Here is a 26,205-nt window from a genome sequence, read left to right on the forward strand (position 1 = left end):
GTATTAATAGCAACTGTTAATATAAACAAGTAAAGGAAAGTGATTTAATGTATGTTACCCTCAAGTGTTACATCTAAAGTGAAAACTGGCCCAGTCGAAAATGGGAAACACACAATAGATCTGCGTAATATACAGGAGATTTTTGTCTATTGGAATAAATAGAAATTTGTATTGGTCCCAAATTAAAATTACTCACCTAATTGTTCCTGCCTTTTCAGCTTAGGGTTTTGCATCATAAAGCTGTATGAATTTACAGTGTGCAAAATTGTCTTTCATTACTAGTAATAAATAGGTATGAAGCTGGAGATGATATCTCTTTGTAGTCAAAATAGGTGTATGTAAACAAAGACAAGACACTGTATATCTGTGAAAAATTATCTTAGTAACCATTACTTTTAGCAATTGTTTTTCTTCATTTAAATTATGCAAAAATATCATCATCATATTGTATTTCTCTTAAAATGATACCTGTGTTGTTTTTTACTTGTAAAAATTGACTATGCTCTATTATTCAGGTTTTCTAGATTTTGCAATGCTTAAAGGTGGTTACAATTGTATAGAGTATAACTTGGATTGCTGAGACAAATTTAATAATTATTTTAACTATACATAATTAAAATTTCAGCTGTTTAATCAGCATCAGTGGCATGTTTTCCTTTAAAAACTGCAGTAGGTCCTGTAGAATGAGCACTTTTCAGCTGTTTGGATATTCTACCTTTGACTATTTACAGTTATTTTAGGTCTATTCATCAAAAATAGAGAATATGCATTAAACATTTTATTATTTGATGGTGTACTACACCATCTGCTGCCATAATGCACACAACTCTTACTTGTTTTGAGAAATGTACTGTGAAATCTTAGTTTGAATCTGTAGATTTTGAAAACGTACAAAATGCAGACATGTAAGCATTCCTTTTTTAACCCTTAGCATTGTTAGAGATTTCAAGAGCTTCTTTACAGCATTTCACAAATGAAAGGCTAAGAAAAATACCATTTATATCTTGTATTTCTCTTTTGGGTATTAAAATATTGGGATTACTTGTCTTATCAGTTTAAGGAGCTAGTAGAAAATTGAATCTCTCGTTTTGTGATCATTTCTCCTCTTTAATACATTTCACCTAGTTTAGAAGTATGGATCAGAAACTCGCAAGGAAAACTGATGCCCTTTCCTGCAGCTAAATTAACAGGAATCACGTGGAAAACAATCTGAGCCTTGTATGAAAAGGGGAGCCATTAAAATTAGCCCTAAGCTATGGACTGCACCCAATATCACTAGAACTGCACTCACTGCAGATGTGGAGGCTGGCTCTCAGGCAAACTGAGCTGTGTTGTATAGCTACAATTAAAATCAACTCCTCTGCCAAAAAATAAAAGGGAGGAGGGTAGAAGGAGAACATCAAAGACAGATTGAAATGTGTAGTTAGTAATAAGAGTGGTCTCCTCTTGAACCAAGCCCTGCAGCGATTCATGGCCCCCTTGTTAATGAGAAATTTTGACCTCTGGTTTGTAAGTTAAACTTGTAATCCCAGCTAATGAAGTAAATCAATCCCAACTTCAGTCTGTTGTTCCCATTTTTCTTTGCACAGTGTGTCTGGGAGTTAGTATCCAGGTCTACAAATACAATTTGGGGAAAAAAAATATTCTGCTGCTATGTAACTTCTCCTGTTTTGCAGATTCACTTAAACATATCTAAAGCAGACAGATTCTTTTAACTTGTCTGTGCGCTTGTAAAATGTCCTATTAGTTTGGGGGTTTTAGAGACATTTAAGTAATAGGCCTGAGTTACCATTTTACAAGGAAAGCTGGATTTGTAACTATCCAAAAATATTTGTCTCATAAACAGATTTGTGCTTTAGATATGTAGATCTGTTTGAAATTATTTGAAGAGCCTTATTTTGATTCTTGCTATGTATTTACCAATACCAATGGTAGTTTTGTGTCAGAAAGGTTTCCCACTGCAATCTCAATTCTGAGATAAAAGGGATTTGCTAGCAATAAAATGAATGCAAAGCTAAGATGCTAATTTTCATAATGGGTGGATCATCCTTTGAAATACATACTTCTATGTCTTGTAAGCCACCGAGTGACAAAAACCCCAGCCCCAAATCCGGCCCAAAAGCCCTGGTGAAGCCTCCGAGTTGATTCCATGTCATAGCATGTTACTAAAGAATCTGTAAGACATGAGCAAATGGTATAATAGGAAGTGAAGTCTTTGTGGCAAAAATAAGGAGATGCCAGATTCATAATGTGATTCCTTAAAAGAAAACATAACCAGCTAGAGAAAAAAACTAAAAAAAACCCAACCAAACAAAAATGCTTGCTTGTAGCTGCTTCACTTTCCTTCTGCATTAGTAATTGGTATTGCTGTGGACCCTTCTGAATGATACAGGCCCTATTTTGTTCTAATCTGTTTCTCTCCAAAGAGAGTTTTTACATTATTTTATGGCTATTTAATGCTACAGACAATGTTTTACAGGGGCAGAAGCTTCCTAACAAAACGTGTTTTTCTAAGTGAAGGGGTACACAAGCTCCCTTCTAACTGCCGGCGACTTGCTGCACCTTCACATGCATCTCTGCTCTCCCTGGCAGCTGCGGCACGGAGCGGTGCAGAGTTTTGCCGCTCAAGTTTTTGGCTCTTAACGTTAGTTTTTCATAGCCACATTCCTGCAATTCGGTCAACAAACTTTTTAGCACACTACTGTCTTTTGAGGACATCACACATTTAGATTTCTGTCATGAAGAGGGAAGAAATGACCAAGTGCTGCTGTGTTTTATGCAACTTTAGTATAGAAAAGGAAAAGTTTTTCACACCAGTGAAGTAGGAGTCTCCAGGGATTGACCCAGTTCAGCAGTTGTTGTTTCTGCGATGACCCTGGTGGTGCTGTATTTTGGTTACCTCGGGGATTGAGCCTGGTCTGGTCTTTCCGGAAGCAGAAGCAGTATTATTTTTATGCCTTTAAAAAAAGGTAACTCCGGACTGGATTTGATTACTTGCTGCCAGAAAGCTGCCAGTGATTTCCTCAGGGCAGGCAGTTGTCAGAAGGCTGTTGGTGTCCCCGGGAGGGATGCATTCCCCCGGGGTGGGGACACAAAGGCTCCTGCAGAGCTTCAGTGAATGACCTGTCATCGGCAGGTGACACCTGGCCCTTGTCTGCTCACTCTGAACTGATGGAGAGGGGGAGCACCGAGAACGGTGAGATTCAACCAAACCTGGAGAAAAGGCCTCTTTGTAACTCACTGAATGCTCTTTTGAAGCTGAGGCTTGCATTGATGGCCCCCAAGTAAGTCTCTCTCAGCCCTTCTTGGAAAAGCAAAGCACTTGAACTGATGGGTCTGGAAAAAGAGGTTGATGAACAGTAGCTTTTGCAGAGGACGCACAAGTTGTGGAGGGGATGATGCAAGGGGCTGTCTCCTAAGGAAAGGAAAGAAGAACTTTTCTGTAGAGGAACAAAATATTAATGCAATCCAAATATAGAGATTATATCCCCTAATAAGTTTTAGCCTGTAACGTATATTTTCCTAAGGATCGAATGTAGTGAAAAATTTTTATTACTCAGAGTTCCTCTCTACCTAGAGGGACCCCATTTGGTTTATAAGTAACACATTAAGTATTACGTATGATCTTCAAAGTATACGTGAAGGGCTAGATTATGCTGTATACTATTTTTGTTGGTGATAATATTGTACAATCATTAACTTTACCTTTACATTATTCTTTGAAGATGCTTACGAGCCTCATAGTGATTTGAAGCTGGGTGCTTTGTACTGCTGCAAATCATTAGTACGTTATAAGCAAGAGTTTATAATAACCTACTTTTTGTCTCACTAAATCTTAAAGGAGCTTTAATTTTGTCAACAAGTGGAAAAACACAGCAGTGAATCTGTTCTCAAGTGATATACCTTAGTATATGGAGGATCCTGTTGTGAAGAACTTGGAAAATAATCATGGTTTATTAGCTGCACAGTCTTTCCCCCTTTGTTTCTATTCATTTAATTTAAAGTGAAACAACGCAGCATGCAAAACTAAAATTAGCTGCAAAAAAGGTGTAAGTGAATAAACAGGCAAATCCATTAGAGTCGATGGGTTATTGGATCCCTTGCCATTCCTCAGATGGCGGCCTATTAAAAGTGGTAATGTCTGCCTCCGGCACGGCCTTAAGGCAAGAAAGAAGGCCAAGACAGGCATATTTCACATGCATCAGACACAAGAATTAAATAGACCAATGTTCCCTAAAAGACTGAAGTACATCTCTTTCTGACGTTCATCTCGGGCAAAAATTCATTGATCTCAGTATGTCCCTTGGCAATTATAAAATATTAAATCCAAGTCACACTTTTCTAGTTGGCTTAATTTTTTCTCTATTCACAGCTTTCTATTTGATCAATTTTAACAAGTTAGGAATAGCATCTAATAATAAAATAAAAACTGCAGACTGAAAAAGTTTGTTCATTTGACATTCTTACATTTTTGTATTTAGTCTTTAGACCTGCCTGTCATTTTATTGTATTTTAAATAAATTTGCACACTAAATAGATGAAAAGAATATATATTTATACACACAAACCCCCCTCCACTGACTCCTTTGAATTAGCAGTTTCTTTTTAAGCTGGATACTCACATGTGGCTATGGTATTGCAGTGAAATCTGTATTTTAAAGCTAAATCTGTATAGTTAATCACCATCATTTTTCCTAGTGTCAGACAGTAATTATTTCTGCTTCATGTTTCTCTTATTATGTGAGACTGGAAAATGTAATATTGGTGAAACCTTACTTCTGAATTACCACTTACATGAGCTTTTTTTTTTTTCTGTTTTAACCAAAATTTGGGTTGGTTTGTATAAATACCAGTCAAGTAGCAAAATGAAAAATAACCTGTCAGAACGTGGATCTATTTTAACGTAAAATTGGAGATTGTAACATACGGTACAGAATGAATGTCTTTGCTGGTGGTCTTTGCTGATGAGAGACTAATTTTGGGGAAATGTTTTTTCCATACAGGCAGTCTACCTGTTGTGTTAGCTTCCTGCTTAGCGTTCTCATCTGGCTGGCACACTTACAACCTTCCATTCCTTAAATAAGCTCATTCAGTGGCCAACAGCTATAAGCAATCTTGGCTGAAAAGATGTCAAGAACGCTCAGAGTCTTGGTTGGCTTTCAAAAAATGACAATTTTGATTATTTACTATCAGCAAAATTATCCTGTGGAAAGGTGGGGGAGGCTAACCAGTAGGTCTTAAATTTTCAGAAAAGTGAAGTTTAAGAGTTTGCTTTGCATTTTGGAAACAAGACCCTGTTGCATGTCACTACATGTTTGTAAACATCTTAATTTTTTTTTTTTTAGTAAGAAAAGCTATTGTATGTATTAGAAAAAAAGAGTATGGCTGCTAGTTTAGCTCCATTAGCACCAATGGAGAGAAATCAGTTTGCCCTGGATGCCCAGTTTTAAACATGGACAGTATAAATGTATACTTCTGTGCTTTCTCAATTGCATTTTTAACCTGGAAAACATTTACATTAACACTCAACCCAGCATGTGTAAGATTAGATTTCCCAACTGTGTTTCTAGTCCTCGGCACTGGTTTGGATCCACTTGCCAGGAGTTGCAGCTTCCTGGGTGGCCCCGGGAAGTGGACCAGCTCACTGCAATGGCTGCACTGAGATCCCTGCTTGTAAAATGAGGATATTAGTACAGCTTATCATCCATCCTTTTCTTTTGTCTTTTTTTTTAGGTTTTGGTTTTGTTTGGGGGGGTGTGGGGTTTTTTTGTTAGATTGCTAATTGTGCCTGTCCCTTGCTGTGTCTTTGTACAGTGTATATTGTAAGACAGCTCATTTTCAGATGGGACTTCAGGTGGATATAGTTGCTAATTAACCAGCATCCATCTATCCTGCCTGTGACTAACAGAGAGGTGTGGGCATAATGCGGTATTCAAGGAACACAGGAAAGATGTACTGGTGACCATGAATCCCACGAGCTGTAGAGATATTTTTTTCCCTTTTTCACAGAAATTGTGATCCAGGCATTGAAAAGTCACTTCAAGAGCAATATTACTTAGAAACATACTGAGTCTTGAAAAGATGCAAATATAATTTTTCCTTTTTAAAATTATTTTTTTTATTCTTCCAGAAGAGCCACAATTTCAAAAAGGTCTACAATATAACCTAGACTACAATGCTTGTGTGTTTCTATGTATACACACACATATACAGACACACATAATATTTTCTAACTATGTATCTGCTTTACTATCAGCCATTTGATCTAGTATTATAAGCTGTCTCAAACATGGCTGGGACTAATCTTAATGCAGTTAGAACAGTTGTGTTGTGTGTTTGATGATTGTAAGTTGACGGAGTAAATTGGATCTTTCCAGGTTTCAGCATACTACTTGTTAATATGTTCTTTGTAGTGGTGGTGGTGTTGAAAAGCCAGCACACCTTTATGACCAGCCAAAATTTTATTTCCATTTCTTACCTAATGGACTGACACATAGTACATTATTTATTAAAACCATGATTCTAATTGAAGTTTTGTCCAAGTAAACATTAGTATATTGGATTCAAATGGTACTTTTGTGCAAAATACTGTTTCCATTCTTGAGTTCCTGCTGCCATCAACCATACACTCTTAATCTTTTGCTATTTATCTCATCTGACCTGAACATAACTCTCGCCTCTTTGAATTTATAAATTGCAAAACTAGGTTTGTTCTTGAAATCCACTTAAAATTGTGTATTTCAACAAAATGAGACAAAATAAGATGATTTTAACTATCCCTATTCTGAATGTTTCATGACTTCACATTCTCTAAAAAACTATCCTTCTCCAGCTAGCAGTTTTATTTTATTCTGCAAAAATAAATATAGCTGTTCTTAGTTTAAAAAAAAAAAAAACTTGAAACATAAATTAATGATAGTTTAATCAGTTTTCTGGTTGTTTACATGTTTTTCCCTAGTCAGTTCTGCATCATTACATTCTTATACATTATATTATGATGCTATGATCCAAAAGTAAAATTAATAGCTGTAAAAAGTGACAATATTCTGCTGTAAGGATGTGCAATGTTGTTTATTAAAATGATCCTGTTTAAAGAACATTTTACTGAACTTCATTTTTCTTGAACTGCATACTAATTTTAAAGGTCAGTGCGGTTAGTTACCATAGTAGTGACCTAAAAATAACCTTTCTAGTGTACCTGTATATTTCTGATCTGTAATGTTAGCATTCAGAAATGTTCTTTCCCTTAGAGTTTCAGCAGCTAAATAAGTTGCAACCCCTTCAGCTATACTCATAAAAATTTGCTTCCAGACAACATGGTCTGTTTATTGTGTAATAATCGAAATGGCACTAAATTGCAATGATTGCTGAACACTTAGGAATTGCATTAACCACTTAACTGCTAAACTATTTTCCATTTTCTTCCTCACTGTGAAGTATTATATTGATTTTCCTCTTAGTTAGAGCTGCTTACTCAACCTCTGAGATGAACAGAATATTTTAGTAGCCTCGTACACTGTCATATTTTGAGTCAATCAGCAGTGACCTTGGCTAAGAATTTTCTAGAGGTTTTTAAAAAAGCTATCAAGCAAAATAGCTCGCAGTGCGTAGCCTTGAATCTTTACAGAAAACAGAGCAAAACACAAAATATCTCTGCTAAGTGAGTTAAAAAATTAGAAGGAGGATTATTTTTTTTTCTCTGTCTGTATGAGATGGGTTATTTCCTATTACCTTTAATATGCTGCTACTAAGACAAATTAGTTAATAGTTACCAGGCCTTATCCAGGGACTTAATCGTAGCCTGTTATGTGGTGTTGGGAGTGTAATTAAAAATCTAAATACGGTGATAGGTGAAGAATTTTAGTAGTGCCATTGTTTTCTGTGGGGATGTTGATGACTTTTTGTTTTCTAAGTAATTTTTGTTAACTGAGGTAAAACAGACCAACATTTGAACAATATCAAACTTCAAAGCTCCATGATGATTGCTAGCTCTACTAGTTTTGTTCCCAAATATTTTCGTTTAAAATTTATTTCCTTTTCCTCTCAAAGATTTAGAGAGATAAATTCTGGTCCGGTTTGTTGCTGAGAAAACTTGTCAGAAAAAGCAGAGAGGGTTTTGGGTTGTGTTTTTGTGGGGTTTTTTTAAGCAAAACCGTTCTGAAATCTTGCTGCAAAAAGGGGGGGAAAGGCTGATACAGGTAAGGAAGAGTTAAATAGAAATTGAGCGGGGATGCTGGGGGGCAGCAGTGCTGCAGAACATAGCAGTGTTCGTGCGAAGGCAAGTCATTTCCCGAAACACTGCAGACACATGGCCTGAGGCAGTCTAAAACCTTTGGAGACCAAAATGGCTCGCAGGAGTTAGAAGTAATAAGGTGTTTTTCCCTTCTTTCTCCTTCACTGAAATTCTGTAAGGTTGCTATGCATTACCAAAGAACAATGCCACTATTTTTGTGTTTTATATGGGTATTAAGATCCATTACAATTTGACATTTTTAAGATTGGTTATCCTGTAGTTTGGTGTTAAATTGAAGTTGTTTGTTTTGAATTTAATTCTTTCATTTTTCAAAGGAAAAAAGGCAGCACTGCTGTGCTGATAGCTTACTGAAGTATGCCAGGATTTGATGTTTGAATTGAATGTTTGCTATCCCAAAATATAGGCAAAATTATCTTTAAAAGAAGTCTTGGTTTTTATATATTTTTTAATCATTTTTTAAGTCTGAAAGATGCTTTCTGGCTAGTTTTTCACAATCAGATTGTAGAAGATATTGCACATATAATATCTTTAAGGCATACTGTTTCTGGGATTATTTTTAACACTGTGTTACACATCCAAGATGTATTGTGCTTAATGCAACCTGCTTATGATTGTTACAACCCTATATGTTTGCAGCAGCTAAATAAACTCCACATCAAATAAATTACTGCAGCAATGTTATTAGGCCAGCAGCAATGTTAAGGACATCTGTTAACTCTTTTTCAAATACCCTGCCCATACTCCTTTATTCTAAACATTTCTGTTGTTAATTACTACTTAAGTGCACTAAGTAGTCATTCAGACATAGCTGAGAAGACCAGCGGAGAAGGATGAGAAAGGTTTAGGTTCCGTTCTCAGCCTTGCTCTAAATGCCGGGGGACCTGTAGCTTACTGTTTTAGGGTAAACACAGGTAAATCAGGACAGAGCAACAGGATAATTGACATATATTTCCATTACTGTAGTTATGGCGATAGTCATTGCTTTAGCCAGGGAGACCTCATCTCAATCAGCAAGGCGTAGTCTGAGCAACTTTCCTCACTTAGGCCCTAAAAGTCTAACTTATTATTATTAGAGCTGGTGAAAAAAATTTGCAATGAAACTTTCTCTGTCAAAATATATTTTTGTCAAAGATAAAATGTTTAGCAAAAATACATCTGTTTCAAAAACATATTTGTCAAGAAGGTTTCTCGGCTCCAAGATGACATTTCTAGTGAGAAAGTGAGTCTATTGCTGAGTGGTTGCAGCCCAGATCTGGGAGATGAAAGATGAATAGTGCCTTAGCCACTGGGTTGACGAGTCTCTCTGCCACTCATGTTTGTTATAACGCAGAATGAAAACGTTGTTGAGAATTGAAATGTTTTTTGGCTTAGTCTGTATTATGTGGTAAAATGTTACGCGTTAGAACCCAATTCAGAATTATTTTAAAAATAATTTCTTTCCATTTGAAATTCATGTGAGACCATAAGGAGTTTTGCTAGCTGGTACCAAGAGTGGCCCAGTTCTCGTCTTTATTTGTAATTTAGTGAATTGCAGATTCTTGATGATGAAAACAAACTGGATGCTGTTTTTCAAAGGTTAGATGGAACTTAAGAGCAACTGTGGTAAATTAAAACAAACAAGCAATAATAAAAGGACCTGCAGAAATTCTATACAGATAGTGTCAGAAAGGTTTCTGTTTCTGTTGGGCAGTTTGCCAGAATAGTGTGAATGTACAGAGCTTTTCATCAGCATTGTAGGAAAAGTAGATGCAAAGTGAGGAACACTCAGTAAGTGTGTTTTGGTTTTTTCATCTGAGCAACATCTGATTTTTCAAATTACAGTCTTGCCTCTCTCAATGCAATTGAAGCAAACCTGTAGTATATACTTACAGTATTGCCAGTTCAAGTATTTTGCTCGTTACTCCTGCAATTCAGCTAATCACAAAGCGTGTGTGGCTCATTGCAGTGTGTAACAACTGGCTGTGGAGGATCACAGCTCAGATAGAAACCTCTCGTTAAATGATTCACCTGCAAGCAGACTGAGCGACCAAAGCCAGGACTAACTGCCTGCAAGCGTACAAGTTCCAGGTTGCAGGATGGCATCCCCTCCTTTGCCCTTGTTCTCCTTGGCCAGACCAAGACACCCAAGCAGAGCACTTGACCCTCCGGTTGCAAAGCCCATAGCGAGATTCCCACATGTGCTCCCTAGAGCCTGGCAGATAAGATCATGGATTGGCCACCTTTTATTTATGGGCCAATGAATTATGCAGCTGGGGTAATGAGATGGTTTTGTTTTGTGAATCAGGATTATGCTCCTGGGGTGCTAACCTAGGAAAGTCTGCAAAACTGCATGATAAAAGTCATTTTTATGCGGAGGTGGAAATACTTGAATGCAAAAGAGAATTGGAGGGGGGAGGGGAAGCTAATGTCCTCCTGTATTTGGAGAGGAAAAGTGAAGTATAAACTCTAGTTGTTACCCATTAAATCTTTTATTTCTCTTGCATTGTATGGGGAAGGAAGAGGTGGTTTTAGAATAAACTCTGAAAGAAAATAGGTACTTCTTTCTTCCCCCAAGTAGAGCTGTAAAATATAGGTGCTTCTGTGTAGCTGGAAAACATGTATGGAATTATATACGTCTAGTCAGAAACTCTGTATATTTGTATAGTTACTGTATGCTATTTGTATAATAGGACCTTGCTTACAAGTGAAATTCAATGTTCTTTAATTAAACTATAGTTGCAATGATATCCTTCAGTTGCGTATTTTGAAAGACATTTGAGGTAGCAGAGTACTATGTAGTTTTGACTTCTCTAACCTATATGCCTTATGTTTGTGCCTCAAGATAACATTGAATAACATATTTAAACTACTCATGTGTGAAAAAGCAAAATTACATCTCATGAACTGATTTCTTCACACATTCAAAAAATCAAAATCCCCTTTTGTTCAGATACTGTACAGAATTCAGAAGGGAAACACTGTAGAAATGATACAGTGTTTCAAAATGAAGATGATATGAATACTTTTAATAAGAAGGGTGTATACTCATTTTAAAAGTTGAATCATTTTACCAAGGTATTCTTTTATAAATGTAGTTTTCATTATGTAGGCATTACAGTCTGGTTCAGTTGACAATGAGTGAGAGAAGTTTACTGCGCTGTTATGATTTAATATTTTGAGTTGAATGTAGATATTGTAAAATAGTAATTGGTGATAACAATATTTGATTCTTTCTTCAATTTAATCATCCATAAGAATTAGTACTGTCAAGTGCTAATGCTTTATTTACATGTAATAAAAACTAGAGGTGCATATGTTCTGTGGCTATCATTAGTATTTATTAAATATATATTTATGTTTTCTGTATGTCTGTGTGTATGTAGTAGTTTTGTATGGGTATGTATAAATTATACCAAAGCCATGGTCTTTCATGGATTTTAATTACTGTGTAGCTATTCTTTGAGTTTTTGTAAACAAGGCAGACTTTAAATTTGAAAGCAGTCTGCCAGATGAGCTGTTCTGGCAATCCCTAGAATTAAAGTTTAGACTTTCAAACTCCAACACCTATATGAAACTGGAACTTGATGGCATGGGATGCACGTCTTAGAAAACCAAAAACAACATCCCCTAACACCCCCCAGACAACAACAACAACAAAACAATAATAACAGTTAAGAATGTCCACTCTCAATTTACAGAATCTGTTCAGTTTTCCAAACTTTGGGGGAGAACTTATGTTTACTGCATTAAAATTAAAATTTTATTTTTCTGTATGATGCTACTGTTTAGTTTTTATGGGTATGCAGAGTAGCAGAGTGGTAACGTGTTACAGTAATGTTGCTGTTTGTGCAAAAACCAAATGAGACCTGGTCTGCTGCATAGCGTGAGTTGGTTAGAGACAGAGTCAGTCAAGCACTGTAGGGAGCATTGATAAAAAACTTAAGTTTGCTCTCGCAAAATACTGAGTCCACTGTAGTTCCACTAAAGGTGATGCACTTTTCTAAATAAGCATGTAAAAGAAACAAAGTACTTTATAAATGAGTATGTAAAGTATGTGGCAGGATCTTGAGCAGTATTTTTCAGAATAAAGGATGTTCTGGTTACTGATTTGTATTATTAACTGGGGGGAGGGAAAGCCTCTATTTTGGAAGGAATTATTTGTTTAAGACCCTGACCAAATTAAGTCACCTGGGGAGCAGTGAAGGCATCTGAAGAACAGCATATAGTCCGGCTGTGCATTTTGCTGCAATTTAATTTTTGAAGTGTAGGTAGAAGCCTAGATCTAAGAACTGCAGCAGTTAGTGGGAAAAGCTGATACGGGATTATCAAGGTTAGAGTTCAGATAGAACAGATGGTAAAATAGTTATAACCTACTGTACCATATGTTACTGCTGCACACGTTCAGGTAGCACATTATATGTACTGTGTGGAAAGATCAGTGATCCTAATGCAGGTTTTCAGAAAGACCAAAAAAGCTCTTGAAAAATTGATTTCTTAATTTCTGGCCAGGTTAATGAGAAAGCCAAACTGCACAACAGAACTCGCTATTCCAGAAAGGGATACAAAAAATTAGATATAGCATCCAACTGTTATCTTTTCTAATTCCCAAAAAGCTAAAATGAAACTTGTATTTCAGGAAATCTGTTTCAGGCTTGTTAGACTTGAATTTCTGGGGAAAGTATTTAAAGAAAAAACAAATTCACAGCACTTCAATTCAGACCATTAAAAGCAGATTACGATTTGATTTATGATTTTTGTAACTTTTAATCAGGGGCCAAATTTTCAAAAGAGCATGCTGTCTTATTAAGGTGCCAATGAAGTGATAAATTTCTCATTGGAAACAACTGGAGGTTCACTGGGTTAGAGTACTTCAGAAAGTCTGACTCCTGATCTATAATCTCTGCTGTCATTACTCAGATGTTTTTTAAAGGATCTGATGTGATACCATGAAAACAGGAAGGTAGAAGACGAGAAAGAGAAAAAAGGGTTAATCAAGTCAGAAATTCTGGGAGAAGTGGAATGGTAGCAAAGAAGAAAAATGAAGGCAGAGAGTTGTGATTTGGAGTGGTGCTAAAGAGCCTCTGGGCTTGAGATTCATCTCGCATTTTATAATGCTCATGTTGTGTTGTATCATAATGCGCTTGCTCCTACTAGAGCTAGCCGTTTCTCCTCTCTTACTGCCAATGGTAAAAATAGGCCAGTAGCATCATCCCATACTATTGAGCACATTCTGAATTCCATGTTGTATTTTCACTTGCCTCGCTAATTAATTTAGTAATCCTCTTCAGCGTGTGTGCATGTGTACGTTGGCGTATGTCTGCTTGGTTGCCCTCTTCCGTCATCTGTTCAAATTCTCACGTTGCTGATGATTGGTTGTGCCAGCTTCCTCCAAAGACAGTGAATATATTACACTCCACTGCCTTTTGTTTAACTTTGCCAAAAAAAAATCCCATCACGAGTCTCCGTTTTTGGCTAGTACTTTGGGAAAGGTTTTTCTTCTGTAGTTGCAACCTGCTTTTTTATACAATATTCATGTTTATTTTATTTTGGGAGTAATTAGATCTGAGAGACTTGTTAGTTTACACATTGATGATCATCAACTTTTGGGACCTGTTAGTAATAGCTATTCAATATGTATCAAATGATTTGTGGCATTAGGTGATCTTTGTGTCTGTCTTGGACTTATTTCCTATTACATATTATAATACCTGTTTTAATTAGAGTTGTTCATAATGGAGCCTTTGATCTTGGCTATCTGGTTTTTAATTTATTTTAAATCATTAGTAACTACGTATATTGGGGTTTTTTTCTAATAAAGGAAAGGTGATATTAGCTGTGATATTTACTTGTTACTACTCAGACTACCTCAAGAAAAGAAGAATTATCAAACTTAACAAGATAGCAAAGATGTTAAGTTAGAGTAGAGGTTTAACATCTGAAGAAAAAAAAAAAAGGTTTTGTACGTCACCATGTCCCCTCCATGATCATCTGTAGACTGAAGATTTATTTTTTTTAGATATTGATATGGATTGCTCAATCATTTTGTTACAGCAAGATACAGTTGGTTAAAGGATCTTCTTGAAAGTTTTTGTGATGCATTTAATTCCACTTTATTAAAGGAGGTGAATCTTGCTAATTGGGAGAGTGAAAGGGTTAACTTTACAAAAACAATAAGTTTTTTTCAAATGGCTTAGTTTGAAATTCAAGGTTTATTCTCTGTTGGCTGTGTTGAATATGTGTGTTTAAAAGGTTGGTTGTTTGCTTTGTGGTGAAATGTTTAATGTCTTTGTCAGCAACATGGACAGTGGGATTGAGCACACCCTCAACAAGTTTGCCAATGATGACAAGCAGTGTGGAGGGAAGGGATGCCATCCAGAGGGACCTGGACAGGCTGGAGAGGTGGGCCCATGCAATCCTCATCAAGTTCAAGGCCAAGTGCAAGGTCCTGCACATGGGTCAGGGCAATCCCAAGCCAAACACGGGCTGGGCAGAGAATGGATTGAAAGCAACCCTGAGGAGAAGGACTTGGGGGTGTTGGTGGACGAGAAGGTCAACACGAGCCGGCAGTGTGCGCTTGCAGCCCAGAAAGCCAACTGTGTCCTGGGCTGCATCAAAAGAAGCGTGACCAGCAGGTCAAGGGAGGCGATTCTGCCCCTCTGCTCTGGTGAGACCCCACCTGGAGTACTGCGTCCAGCTCTGGGGGCCCCAGTACAGGAGAGGCGTGGAGCTGTTGGAGCGAGTCCAGAGGAGGGCCACGAAGCTGATCAGAGCGATGGAGCACCTCTCCTATGAGGACAGGCTGAGAGAGTTGGGGTTGTTCAGCCTGGAGAAGAGAAGGCTCTGGGTAGACCTTCTAGCAGCCTTCCAGTACCTGAAGGGGCCTACAAGAAGCTGGAGAGGGACTGTTTACAAAGGGTATAGAGTGACAGGACAAGCAGTAATGGCTGTAGGCCAAAGGAGGGTAGATTTAGATTAGATATAAGGAAGAAGTTCTTCACTCTGAGGGTGGTGAGGCATTGAAACAGGTTGCCCAGAGAAGTTGTGGATGCCCCATCCCTGGAAATGTTCGAGGCCAAGTTGGATGGGGCTTTGGGCAGCGTGGTCTAATGGAGGGTGTCCCTGCCCATGGTAGGGGGTTGGAACTAGATGAGGTTCCTTCCAACCCAAACCATTCTAGGATTGTAAATGGATTGGAGGAAGGTAAGGATTTGGGAATTCCTGAAGTAAGAGAGGTTTTAAAATGTTAGAGCAAAGTTTAAATTGTCAGTATAGTGTTTGTAAGTTAAGCTGATCTGCTTTTTACTTAAGGCTTAGCTGTCTTATTTTGTCTGATAATGGAGAGAAGGGAAAAACCTGGATTGACACTAAGAGGTTAGAGGACAGTATGAAGCAGAGATTAAAAAAAAAAAAAGACAATGGAAGTGTGTATGCTGAAGCAATTTGAAGTTGGGTGGCAGATTACATTGCAGTCTGGAGGACAGAGCAATGAAGTGTGGTGGAGACACGCAGGTCACGGAGCATATCTGCTTTGAGTCCTGGAGAAGTGATCCTGGTGTGGAAGAGAGAGAGAGGCAGGGGACTCTGGGACTTGAGAAAGAGTACAGCATGATAAACAGCACATGGTCACCCTGATGTGCAAGGGGCTGTCTTTGCAATGTAGAAAGGGGAGCTAAAGAACGTATTGAATGGGGGCTCCTCTAAACTTGCTGATGTCTGTGGGAAAGAAAACCCACCTTGTTTCCTTTTTGGAGCCATTCTTCCAAGAGTTATTTGTGCCGATCTGATTTAAGTTTTTCAAGTATTATCTGAACAAAAAACCCCAAAAAATAACTTAAAAAGAGTCAAGAGTGAGACTTAACTGTAAGAAACAGAAATGTTAAGAAATCGAGAAATGAGTGGCTAAATGAATCAGCGACTTCTCCCTGCTGAACTCTATCATCTTTCCTAATGTCTGAAATGCACCAGGCCTTAATTATAATTCCATGATATTTGCAGTAATAGAAAGAGTGTTAGCTGCCTTCTGCATTTTATTTACAAATGTTAACGTCTTATTTCCTGTACACTGGACTGTGTTCTGACAATGTGTTTATCCTGCAAGCTGAAGGTATTAGCATTTAGGGCTTAATTTTATTGCCACTCAATCCAGAGATAACCGCATTGCTGGCTTTGTTTTCTTTCATTTAATGGGCTGGGTGTACGAATTAGGGCCATATACTACCCTCAATCCACAGAGGAGCCTCTGCTAATTATAGGAAAAGGTTTATACCCCTGTTCGTAGATTGTAACTGATCTACGAGCAAATTTTACACGGGAATAAAACGTGCCAAGAGCTGGTAGATCTGTGGCTATTTTTGCCCTTTTTTTGGCAAGTGGTGCATAAAGTCACTTGATTGGCACTTGCACAATTGCTGGGAGTGCACAAGATGGCCCCCAGTTGCAAACATAATTATTTTAAAGTCTGGGTGTTATATATCATAATTAGGCTTAAGAACTGAAAGTCAGTTGAGATGAATGAGGGCAATTCATGCTCTCAAGAGTTGAGAAAGTGATTTTGCATTTAGATTTTGCTTTTGTAAGTTTTTTTTTTTTTTTCCACAAGCATTAAGAGTTAGATACTTTTCTCTCTGTCTCCTGTTCTTCCCATGGGAGGACTGGCAATATATGAAACAGCTATATGATATCTGTGTCTCCCCTTAAATAGGTGAGATATAGCTAGCGCATAAAGTGTCACGATGCAGTTCTTAGTGCTGATTTTTTTCTTCATCAAAACCTGCTATAAATGAATCTAGTCCCCTACAGTTACCCTGTCCCCTATTCTGCTAAGCATGTCTTCAGTAAGAGATAGACCAACAAAACAACCTTTACTGGATAGCAGTGATGTATATTATAATTAGATAATCAAACAATTAAATTTTACAGTGATATGTGCCTAGAGATTGATGAATGTCAAGAATATTTTAATTATTTTAAGTTTCTGATTAAATGAAAGTCATAATCATACAGGTTAGAAAAGAAAGGGCCACCCACTGTGTAAAATTGAGATAGTTTTGAACTATTATCAAGGATTACCAACAGAGAAAATTCAGATGGGAATAAAATATGACTCAAGGAAAATGTGAATTCTGCAAGTTGGGCTGTAGGGCTTCTCCCAAAGTTGGTTTGACATTTCTTGACTCTTGAGAGAGAATATAGGGACGTACAGCATGACTGGGCTGGAGTAAGATGGGCAAGTCCTTTTTAAAAAAACAAAAAACAAAACAAACAACCCCCCCAAACCCCTCAATGCTAATATTGAAAGATGAGAAGGGAAAAGTACCACAATGCTTGAAAAATAACAATAAAAAAATTTGGCAGGATTAGTATTTCAAAGGGAGCAGCACTTGATTAAACATTTGGAAAGCATGGGAGGAGAAACATTCCAAACAAAATGAAAATATATGTGTATGATGGAAACAGGATAAATAGAATATTCTACCTATAATTACCACTGCAAGAATGCAGCCCAAACTTAGAGTTCTTAATCAGCTAAAATTGTCATTGCTTTTAAGTCCAAGTAAGGCAGTGAATTGTGGTAGGTATGAGATGTTTGTGGATAAAGATGTTGGCAAGATCTATAGCTGCAGTGAAGAGCAGGTCCATGAACAAAGTAAATGAAAAGACTTGGAGCCTGCACCACCGAGCAAGTGGTGAGTGTGTTGCAAGAAGTCAGAGGATACAAGGCATCCGTTTTTATCACATACCAAGTGAGGAGTGAGGGATACAGAAAGATCTTTGAAAGGTTAACAGTCTTCACAGAACAGAGCTGTATCTCTGTGCAGGAAAATCTTGGAGATTTTCTTGCTTGCACTAGTGTAGTGGTTATTTAGAGATCTGCATGGATAAATTGATTAAGAAGTTAAGATCAGTTGCAGTCTGGTGCCTTCCTGAGAATGACCTGTTGAGGACTGGGCAGTTGAACACCCATCTTCCTTGAGCAGGTAAATGTCATAGCCCATAGCTGCCTTACACTTCCTCTGCGTAATTTATTTCCATTGGGGCAGAATTCTCTTCTTCCAAGTTGTTTCTGACTGAAATGCCGCAGAGCCCGCTTTTGCCCCTGCTCTTATTCAGCTTGTGGGGGGAAAGCTCTGTCAGAGGAAGGAATAGGTGGTCAGGCTGGTAATAGATGCTGAGTTCTCGCAACTGGAAGTTTTTGGTGCAATGCTGTTTTACAAAGCAGGTTTTCAATTATAACAGCACTTGCATATGTGACATAGCTGAACATAATAAAGGCAAAAAGCAGGTACACATAAAGCATTCTTCTTGTAATGGCAGTCCATTTATTTGGGTTGAAATAACATCATGTAATTATAAACTAAAGTGATCATATCTAAAGAAAAAGTTTTCACTGCATCCATGTCTTAGTATAATTTACCTTCCTCTTATTATTTCTTAACATAAAAATTACTGCATGCTGTCTTTGAAATGTTGCAATTGTGTTGGTATTTGAAGTACTTGTAAATACTTGTGCAAATCAGTTTTTCTGATGTTTGTCTGCAGGGCGAGGTGTGCGTTTATGTGCCCAGGGGAAATGAGATGTATTTGCATCCAAGAGGGTGTAGCAAGCAAACATGTGCCAAAACAGAGTCTGTAGGAACAGTTGCACTAAAATAGTACAGGGTAAAAATGTTTGCAGATGAAAATAACTAGCTTCTGAAGAAATAATGGTATCTAATCCTCCCTGTAAATGTTGCTGATCTGAAGGCCTAAATGATAGCTTTTGGTGATGAATCTTTCTAAAGACACTTGTAAAGCCACCATATTGTGCATATGAAGATGCACAATCTTTTCGTAGATATAATTATATTTCATATAGTATCGTTAATCTTTGAGGTGCTGACAAACAGTTATTACTTACTTTTCTGTACTTCAGGGGAATACTGATTTAAGGATGTTTTGGCTCTCGTTTAAATCAGTGAAATCATTACTATTAGCCTCAGTAGGGGCTGAATTAAACCCTAAATTATGTGGGACAGCTAATCATACATAATATTATACCTGTTTTTCATGTACAAAGTGCCTCTCAGCCAAAGATCTAATAGCAGTTTATGCAAGTAAACATCGTTGCTGCAGCACATCTCCAGAATATTTCTTGCGATCCAAGACCTGTTATTCGTAAGAGCAGACTAATACATACGTTATCTTACCACTCCTCGTCAGTGCATGGAGGTTGGAGAAACAAAATTCCTGGTATTTTTTTACTCCATAGATAGCTTGGCTTTGAATTGTTACTGTGCGATTCCCACTTTCAGAGTTTGGCTTGAAGTGCAAGCCTGCCACAAGGATGTGCCGTGTAGCCTGGGAAGAAAACCAGCAGATCTTTTATCATTATTGCCTTGTCTCTCTGGGTCACAGAGAAGCAATAGCCGCAGTTCAAGACTATGTTCAAAGGAGAGATGTCAGGACTGAATTGTTTTCTGGTGAAGGAAGGATGGATAAAATATTAAATGCAATCTTACATTTGCCCTTATCTTTGTGTTTCCTGACAAGAATACCATGCTATATCTCCATGGTTCTATAATTCAAAGCTGAAGGTATACAGATTTGTGGAAGAAAAATTTCATTTTTATTTATTTGTTCAACAGTAGAAATCATTATAATAAAAATAAGTGTAGATTTTGTACTACATGTGCTTTCTTATGTGAAGGCCCTTCTCTCTCAAGCAAGGAACAGCACGCTTTTGAGAGTCACTAGGTTTAATTTTCATCCACCTGCTGCTGTAATTATTGTAATTTAATGCACGAAGACATTTTTACTTTCTGAGCAGTAGGGGAGTTTGTCCATGAAAATTTTGGAAGAGCTGTGTCTGCCTCTCTCAGTTCTCTTTCCCAGTAGCCTTTAAACCTTTTGGGAAATACTGATCAAATCTGGCGGTGGGGGCCAGCGGAAGGGGAACAGAGGTAGGAAGGAGCTCGAGATTTTAAGTCCCTACAACTTCCATGTGAACTTTAGGCTTGGGTATAGGGAAGAGCGATGTGCTGGTCTCACCAGCGAGGAAAGGCCGAGTATGAGCTCAGCAAGTTTTGGGGTAAGTTTGGCGTGGGGACCACATGTCCACTGGGTGGGTGATGCGCACGTGCAGCCCAGTGGGTCATCCACCCCGTGGGATGACGCTCGCCTGGCTGTAAGTGCGGATGGGAGAAGAGCCGGCCGTGGAGTAGTTCTGAGACCCTTTTGGAAAAGCCCAAGGTTTGGGAGGCGGCGGGGTGTGATAGTTGGAGGGTAGTACAGTGGACTGAGAGTATTTCTGGAGGAGTTAAGAGGTGATGAACGCTCTGTCGAGGAGCTGGTTTATTGTGGTAAGTAGTAGTACCAGAGAAATGTGACACATCTGTAAGAAATGAGGCTTCATTAGCTTCTCTGTGCACAGGACTATTTGTTTTAATTTCTACTCTATCACTGTGCGAGCGTGTTTCTTTGGCAGATCGTTGTATATTTACTTGGTGACCTACCAACTCTTTGGTCAGTATTTTATTTTGAACCGGTTTTATTCTGCTGCTCCAGCAGCACGAGTTTTCTCATAGAGGACAACCATGAAAATAGCAAACAGGCTAAGATGGGTGACATAAATTCAGAATTGCATCAAAATATGCACACTGAACCAATAATAACTCTGATTCTTCTTCTTAAGCCATAATTTGAAGCTAGGTCACTTCCAACAGTTGAATTTAGCTTGACAGTCCAACACTGTTGTTCAAAATACTGTAAGCTATATATACATCAGCTGTGTGCATCTGAAGTGCCTGAAAGCCCATTAAAGTAGACAGACTCTGACTGTTTCAGTGGGTCTTGGATTACAGGTTAACAGAGGGCATGGCACCATGGCATTTCTGCAAATTCCTGCATTTTATTCTCTGTGCATTGATTTTTCTCTTCAGTCCCGGCTGGGAGCGGGAGTCGCGTGGGGGTCTCAGGAAAGCCCCGCTGTAGCCCACCTCTCTGTAGGCCTGTGAGGAGTGGGCTGAGCACAAAATAATTTGTTTGCTCTCTGCTGTCTTCCTCGCTGTCCTGTGGGATTTGCAGCTGCCAAGTTCAAGGCAGTCACCGGTCGCCTTGGGGTGTTACGAGAAGGTAGGATGGAAGTAGCAAGGGAGAAGAGACAGTGGGGAAAGGGAGAGGACAAGATGATGGAAGGGGATAAGTTGCTATAACTCATGTATGAAAGCAACGAAGAGGCAGAACGAGTTCATATATAAATTAAATGTTGGGTTTTTTTCTGGTCTGGAACATTTTAAATTTCCCTTAAATAATAAATAGAAGTTCACTGATAGAAAAACTAGTACTGATGTATATTTGAGTGGGTGTGATTTGATAATAGCTTGGGTGTGGCAGGCCAGGAAATAAAGGATGTAAACAGTTTACAACCATTTATTTTTTTTATTAGAGCTTCTATCTTTGTAACTCTTATTAGTTGCCATAGATACAGACAACACAGGGCTTGTTTGGGTTAATGAAAAGTCTGTCATGCTGATAAAAAATGTAGGTTTTTTTCTTGAGAAAAATGTGCGCTACTTCAATTCCACTATTCTTGGCAATTAATTTTAACTGTGCTTGCATTCATGTATATAATTAAGAAATTGTGGCATTTAGTAGTCTACATTTTTATATAGCATCTGCAGAATAATTCTGAGTACAATGCGGTACCAAACAAATCGGTCTTTAATTTAAATTAAAGATCATATTGACAGATATAAATTACTGTTCTGTCAGTTTACAGATGTGCTTCTGTACGTCTACAATCATTATTACAATTTTTTTCCACCTTGTAAAACACTTACAGAACATTATCAGGCAACTGATTGGCTCACAAATGCGATTATGAATGTGCACAGCTTAATGTCATGATATGCTGTTGCAGTAAGTGTATGTTCTTCCTGCATAAAGTTCAGTATCTCAAGTGATAAATGCAGTAAGTGTGACTTACCACATCTTAATTCCAGCTACAGCAGTTATGTGCTGTAAATGTACCTCAGCTGATTCAAGAAATGGTTTTATATGAAGAAAAATAAAAATTAAGTAGCTTTTCTGTTAATATTTGGGAAGTGTGTGCAGGGTGGTTCTGGTCTGGTATGCTATGGACAGTATTTTTTAATGAGTTTAAGGTGGCCTCGCATTTCTTACAAGCGTGTTTGTGCTGTTCAGGAACTGTATCTGTGTCGGGATGAATCTGAAATAAGTGTTACTTGGGGTGGGGGGAGAGATGCACCATGTGGGGAACAGAGAAGAGGGAGAAATATTTTGGAGTCAGCTTGGTTGAAAATAAAAACACGCAGTGGTCCCTGGGAGCATTGAAAGAGTGGGAGCAGCCCTGGCAAGGTGGGTGCACAGTCAGAGTGCAGGCCGGAGGCAGCTTGAGGTAGGGTATCGTTCCAGACCTGTGGAAGATAAAGAGTACAAGTTTAGATGATGCCAGTTCTTTCAGGAATGCAAAGCGTTTTGGCGTGAAGGCTGAATTCAGAGCACCACTAAATTAGCAGATTACGCGCTGGGAACGTATCTGGCTTCGGCATGGATGAGCAACCCTTGCAGGTGCAGCACACGCTTTTCCTGTGAGCAGGGAGGTTAGGTGGTAAATCAATTAATCTGTTAATAAAAACTATTCTATACTGGAGAACAGAATCCCTCAGATCAAATGCTCATGGTGCTCAAAGGTTGTGGGCGTCTCCCTCTCTGGCCTGCGAGCTTAGCCACATTCATTTCACTACATTAAGCCTTTTGTGTTTGTGGTTACAAGAGGACAGGATTTGCCCCACTACTTACTATAATAATCAGATATAGGAGAAATAACTTGAATGGTTTCGTTCTGCAAGGAGTCTGACTGCTGGTGCACAGAAAAGCAACACAGAAAACAGTGCTACGTCTCACTTGCAGTACACCATATATGTTTCCCCTACAATCTTTCAGTAATGAAATTATGCTTAGCTGTATTTTTAATAGCTGTAGAATCAAGATCCTAGAATAAGTCTTTTCTGGGGAAAGAAAGGTAGGTTATTAAGAGCAGCAGTAAGTAAATTTGCGATTTTAAAAGTATTGAAAACTTGGCCAGATGACTTAGAGGTTTGAAAAATAGTTTAAATCTTTTTAGAGATCAAACCCCATTTTTCTAAGTTAGAACACTTTCTTTTGTCAGAAATCAATTGGAATTAATAAAAGCAATGGTCTCCTGAGGATGAAAAAAGGGTTGAATGTGTGCATGTATCAGGTTTCAGTTTTAAACTCAAGACTGCAGAGAGTCTGTAACTACGTCTTTTCAATTTCTGAATATTCAGATCAGTGTTCTCAAGCCCAGTTTATGAATTTTTTCTCTATATAGAAAGCCAGGATGAAGTATTCAGTAATTCAGTACGTTTGAACCCATTTTTTAAAAAAAATTAACATAGCTTTAGGAAGTAGTATACTAATGTTTGTCTTTATCATTGCACAATGTCCGAGGCTTTGTGATTTTTCTATTTCGTTTTTCCCTCTCTCAGCTGAGCGCTGGTTGTGTACTCGAGCACGGTTGCTCAGTGCCTCTCCCACTAGGCCCAGAGGAGAGAACCGGGGTCCCCCTGGGACTGGCAGCTGCAGAGGTTACTGCCGTTGCAACACCCCGATACGCCACTCACCTTTTTCCAGTCCTAGACCCGGGATGTGGAATAGGATGGTGTGCACATTTGCTATGCTAGAGGTGGCTTTATCTGCTGCAAATAGTTTTGTCTTTAGAGGCTCCTGAAATTCAACTGGTCAAATGTATCTACAGTTAACATGACTGAAGCAGAATTAGTCAGACATACTTGTCACGAGTTGGAAATGAACAAGGTCTGGCCTGACGGGTGTTTTCACTTGAGTTTCTTTACTCAGGTTAACTTGGTGAGACTCAGAAGAACAGGAAAAAAAAAAAAATCTCAATACTTTCAGAATTAGTCTCATAATAATCCATTTAAGATGTTTAAAACAATCCAGCAGTTAGTAGCTGAGAGTACGAGGAAACCTGAGAGTACGAGGAAACTCTTTGCTGTTGCAGGACTTCTGACATTGCTGTTTCCTTTGTAGGGCCTGGGTATGTCCGGTGGAGGTCAGGCCGGCCTGGGGACTCCCTCATCCAGGCAGTACGCACGACAGAAAATAACTCGCGTAAACCTCAGGGACTTCATCTTCTACATGGAACAGGAAAGAGAAACGAGCCATTCTCTCCTGCTCTATCGAGCTCTGCTTAAATAAAGCCAAGGATTGTACTGGTTTCTCCATACAGAAGCTCAACTTGCATTGAAAAGCTGTCATTTTAATGTGCCTTCTCTTTTTTTCAGAAGTCAATGTTCCAGTAATTTTGTTTTGTAAAATTGTCAGACACATGCAATAAATGCCCTTTAATGTAAAAAACTAGTAATATAAAAACACACAAAAAAATGTGCAAAAGGTTTTAAAATGTTGAATCCACAGACAGAACCAACGTCAAAGCCTCGCTCCATTTGGCCATTTCAGAGGAGGCTCACGTTACGCAGATGCGAGACCGCTGCAGTGGCTCCCCCAAACCACCCCACGGCAAGGAGGGCTGGGACAGGCTCACGGCATTGGGACCTAACCACGGAGTTGACCTCCGGCTTCGCTTACGGTGCTGACTTCGTTTTCTTTTTTGTTTTACTGGCACTGTTTCCACTGACTAACCATGGTGATACCTGTTGTTATTTTGGATTAGTTATAATTGCCATTTTTTGCACAGTTAAGAGAATAGCCACTGCACACTCTCACAAATTTTATATATTTAGGATTTTTGCTTTTACTGCACAGCTCATTTCCTGAGCCATTTGCTGACCCAAGTCCTAAGCGTGTGAAATCTGTGCATTCAGGTCCCAGCCGAGTTACCTTGACTAACTTCCAGTTGTTTTCTAAATCTCTTCAACCTTTTGCACATTTGCAGCAGCTGGTTAGTAACATGAATCAAAGTTGGGTTTTATTTTCTAAAAAATATCTTAATTTATTTATTGCAAAGAGTATGGTTTAATGGTGGTTTTGAAAGAGAGTATTTGTTCAGTAAAGATTTTAGAGTATTCTATGTGGATTTTTAAAGTCACTGTAAAGGAAGTTTTTGGGGGCCGGTTCCGCTCTCGGAGAATTGCGAGCGCAGGGGCGAGCCCGGTGCCGCCGGGCGGGCGGTCAGGGCAGCACCGCGCCGCAGGGACTGGCCCTGCCTTTGCTTGGACGATTGGACCCAAGGACTCCAGTCCGCAGAGGCTCATGAACAAGCGCATGACTTTAAGCATAACGAGTAGTTTTAGGTACTTCCAGGTGGGATGAATGCTTTTTAAATGCTTTGCTGAATTGGAATTGCAGGGGCCCGCACCAAAGCCAGGCGAAGTCAGTGCGAGTCTTTGCGGTGGCATTGGCGAGGAATGCCGAGCAGGCAGGTGGGCACAAGCTGTTGTACTTCACACCGAACAGTATTATCGGTGACCACGGAAGGGAGACGTTTGCTTATTTATCTTCTCCATTTTTACTATGTTATTGCTTGCCACTTTTTTGAGGCAATTTTTTTTTTTTTGATGGGAAACCATAGCGAAAGCACAAATAGAACTATTTGTCCAATAGTTTTAAAAACAAAAGTTTTAATTATTTTTTAAGGTTTATGAAAAGCAGAAGAAAATTTATACTGCTGCTATTTAGCCAAAAGATTATTCATAAGGTATTTAAGGCCAGGAAATGTAAAATTATGTTTTAAATGTATTGATAATTTGTACATATTGTTTATAAAGGCCTTGTGTTTATTAGAATTACGTTATTTTGATGATTTCTGTACATACTCGTAAATACCCCCAATTTGTGTGAAAACATACTCCCTTATTTGTACTTATTTTGTAAAGAAATAAAACAATTTACTGAAGTAACACATTGAGTGACATACAGTATTAATTTATCAAACATGAATTTCACATTGTCTTGCAGTTCTTAAGCACTGT

The 26,205-nt window shown here is 38.4% G+C and overlaps 1 protein-coding gene across 1 annotated transcript in view; it reads left to right on the forward strand.

Moving 5' to 3' along the window:
- LOC142603683 (transcription initiation factor TFIID subunit 4-like) overlaps nucleotides 1-26,133 on the forward strand; it is a 149,083-nt gene extending 122,950 nt beyond the window's left edge. Inside the window, 1 exon segment of the mRNA XM_075765546.1 lies at nucleotides 24,305-26,133. Coding sequence (XP_075621661.1) covers nucleotides 24,305-24,472 — 168 coding nt within the window. The 3' untranslated portion in view covers nucleotides 24,473-26,133.
- Nucleotides 26,134-26,205: the final 72 nt, after the last annotated feature.

Source organism: Balearica regulorum, chromosome 13 (genome assembly GCF_011004875.1).
Source record: "Balearica regulorum gibbericeps isolate bBalReg1 chromosome 13, bBalReg1.pri, whole genome shotgun sequence".
NCBI classification, from domain to species: Eukaryota; Metazoa; Chordata; class Aves; order Gruiformes; family Gruidae; genus Balearica; species Balearica regulorum.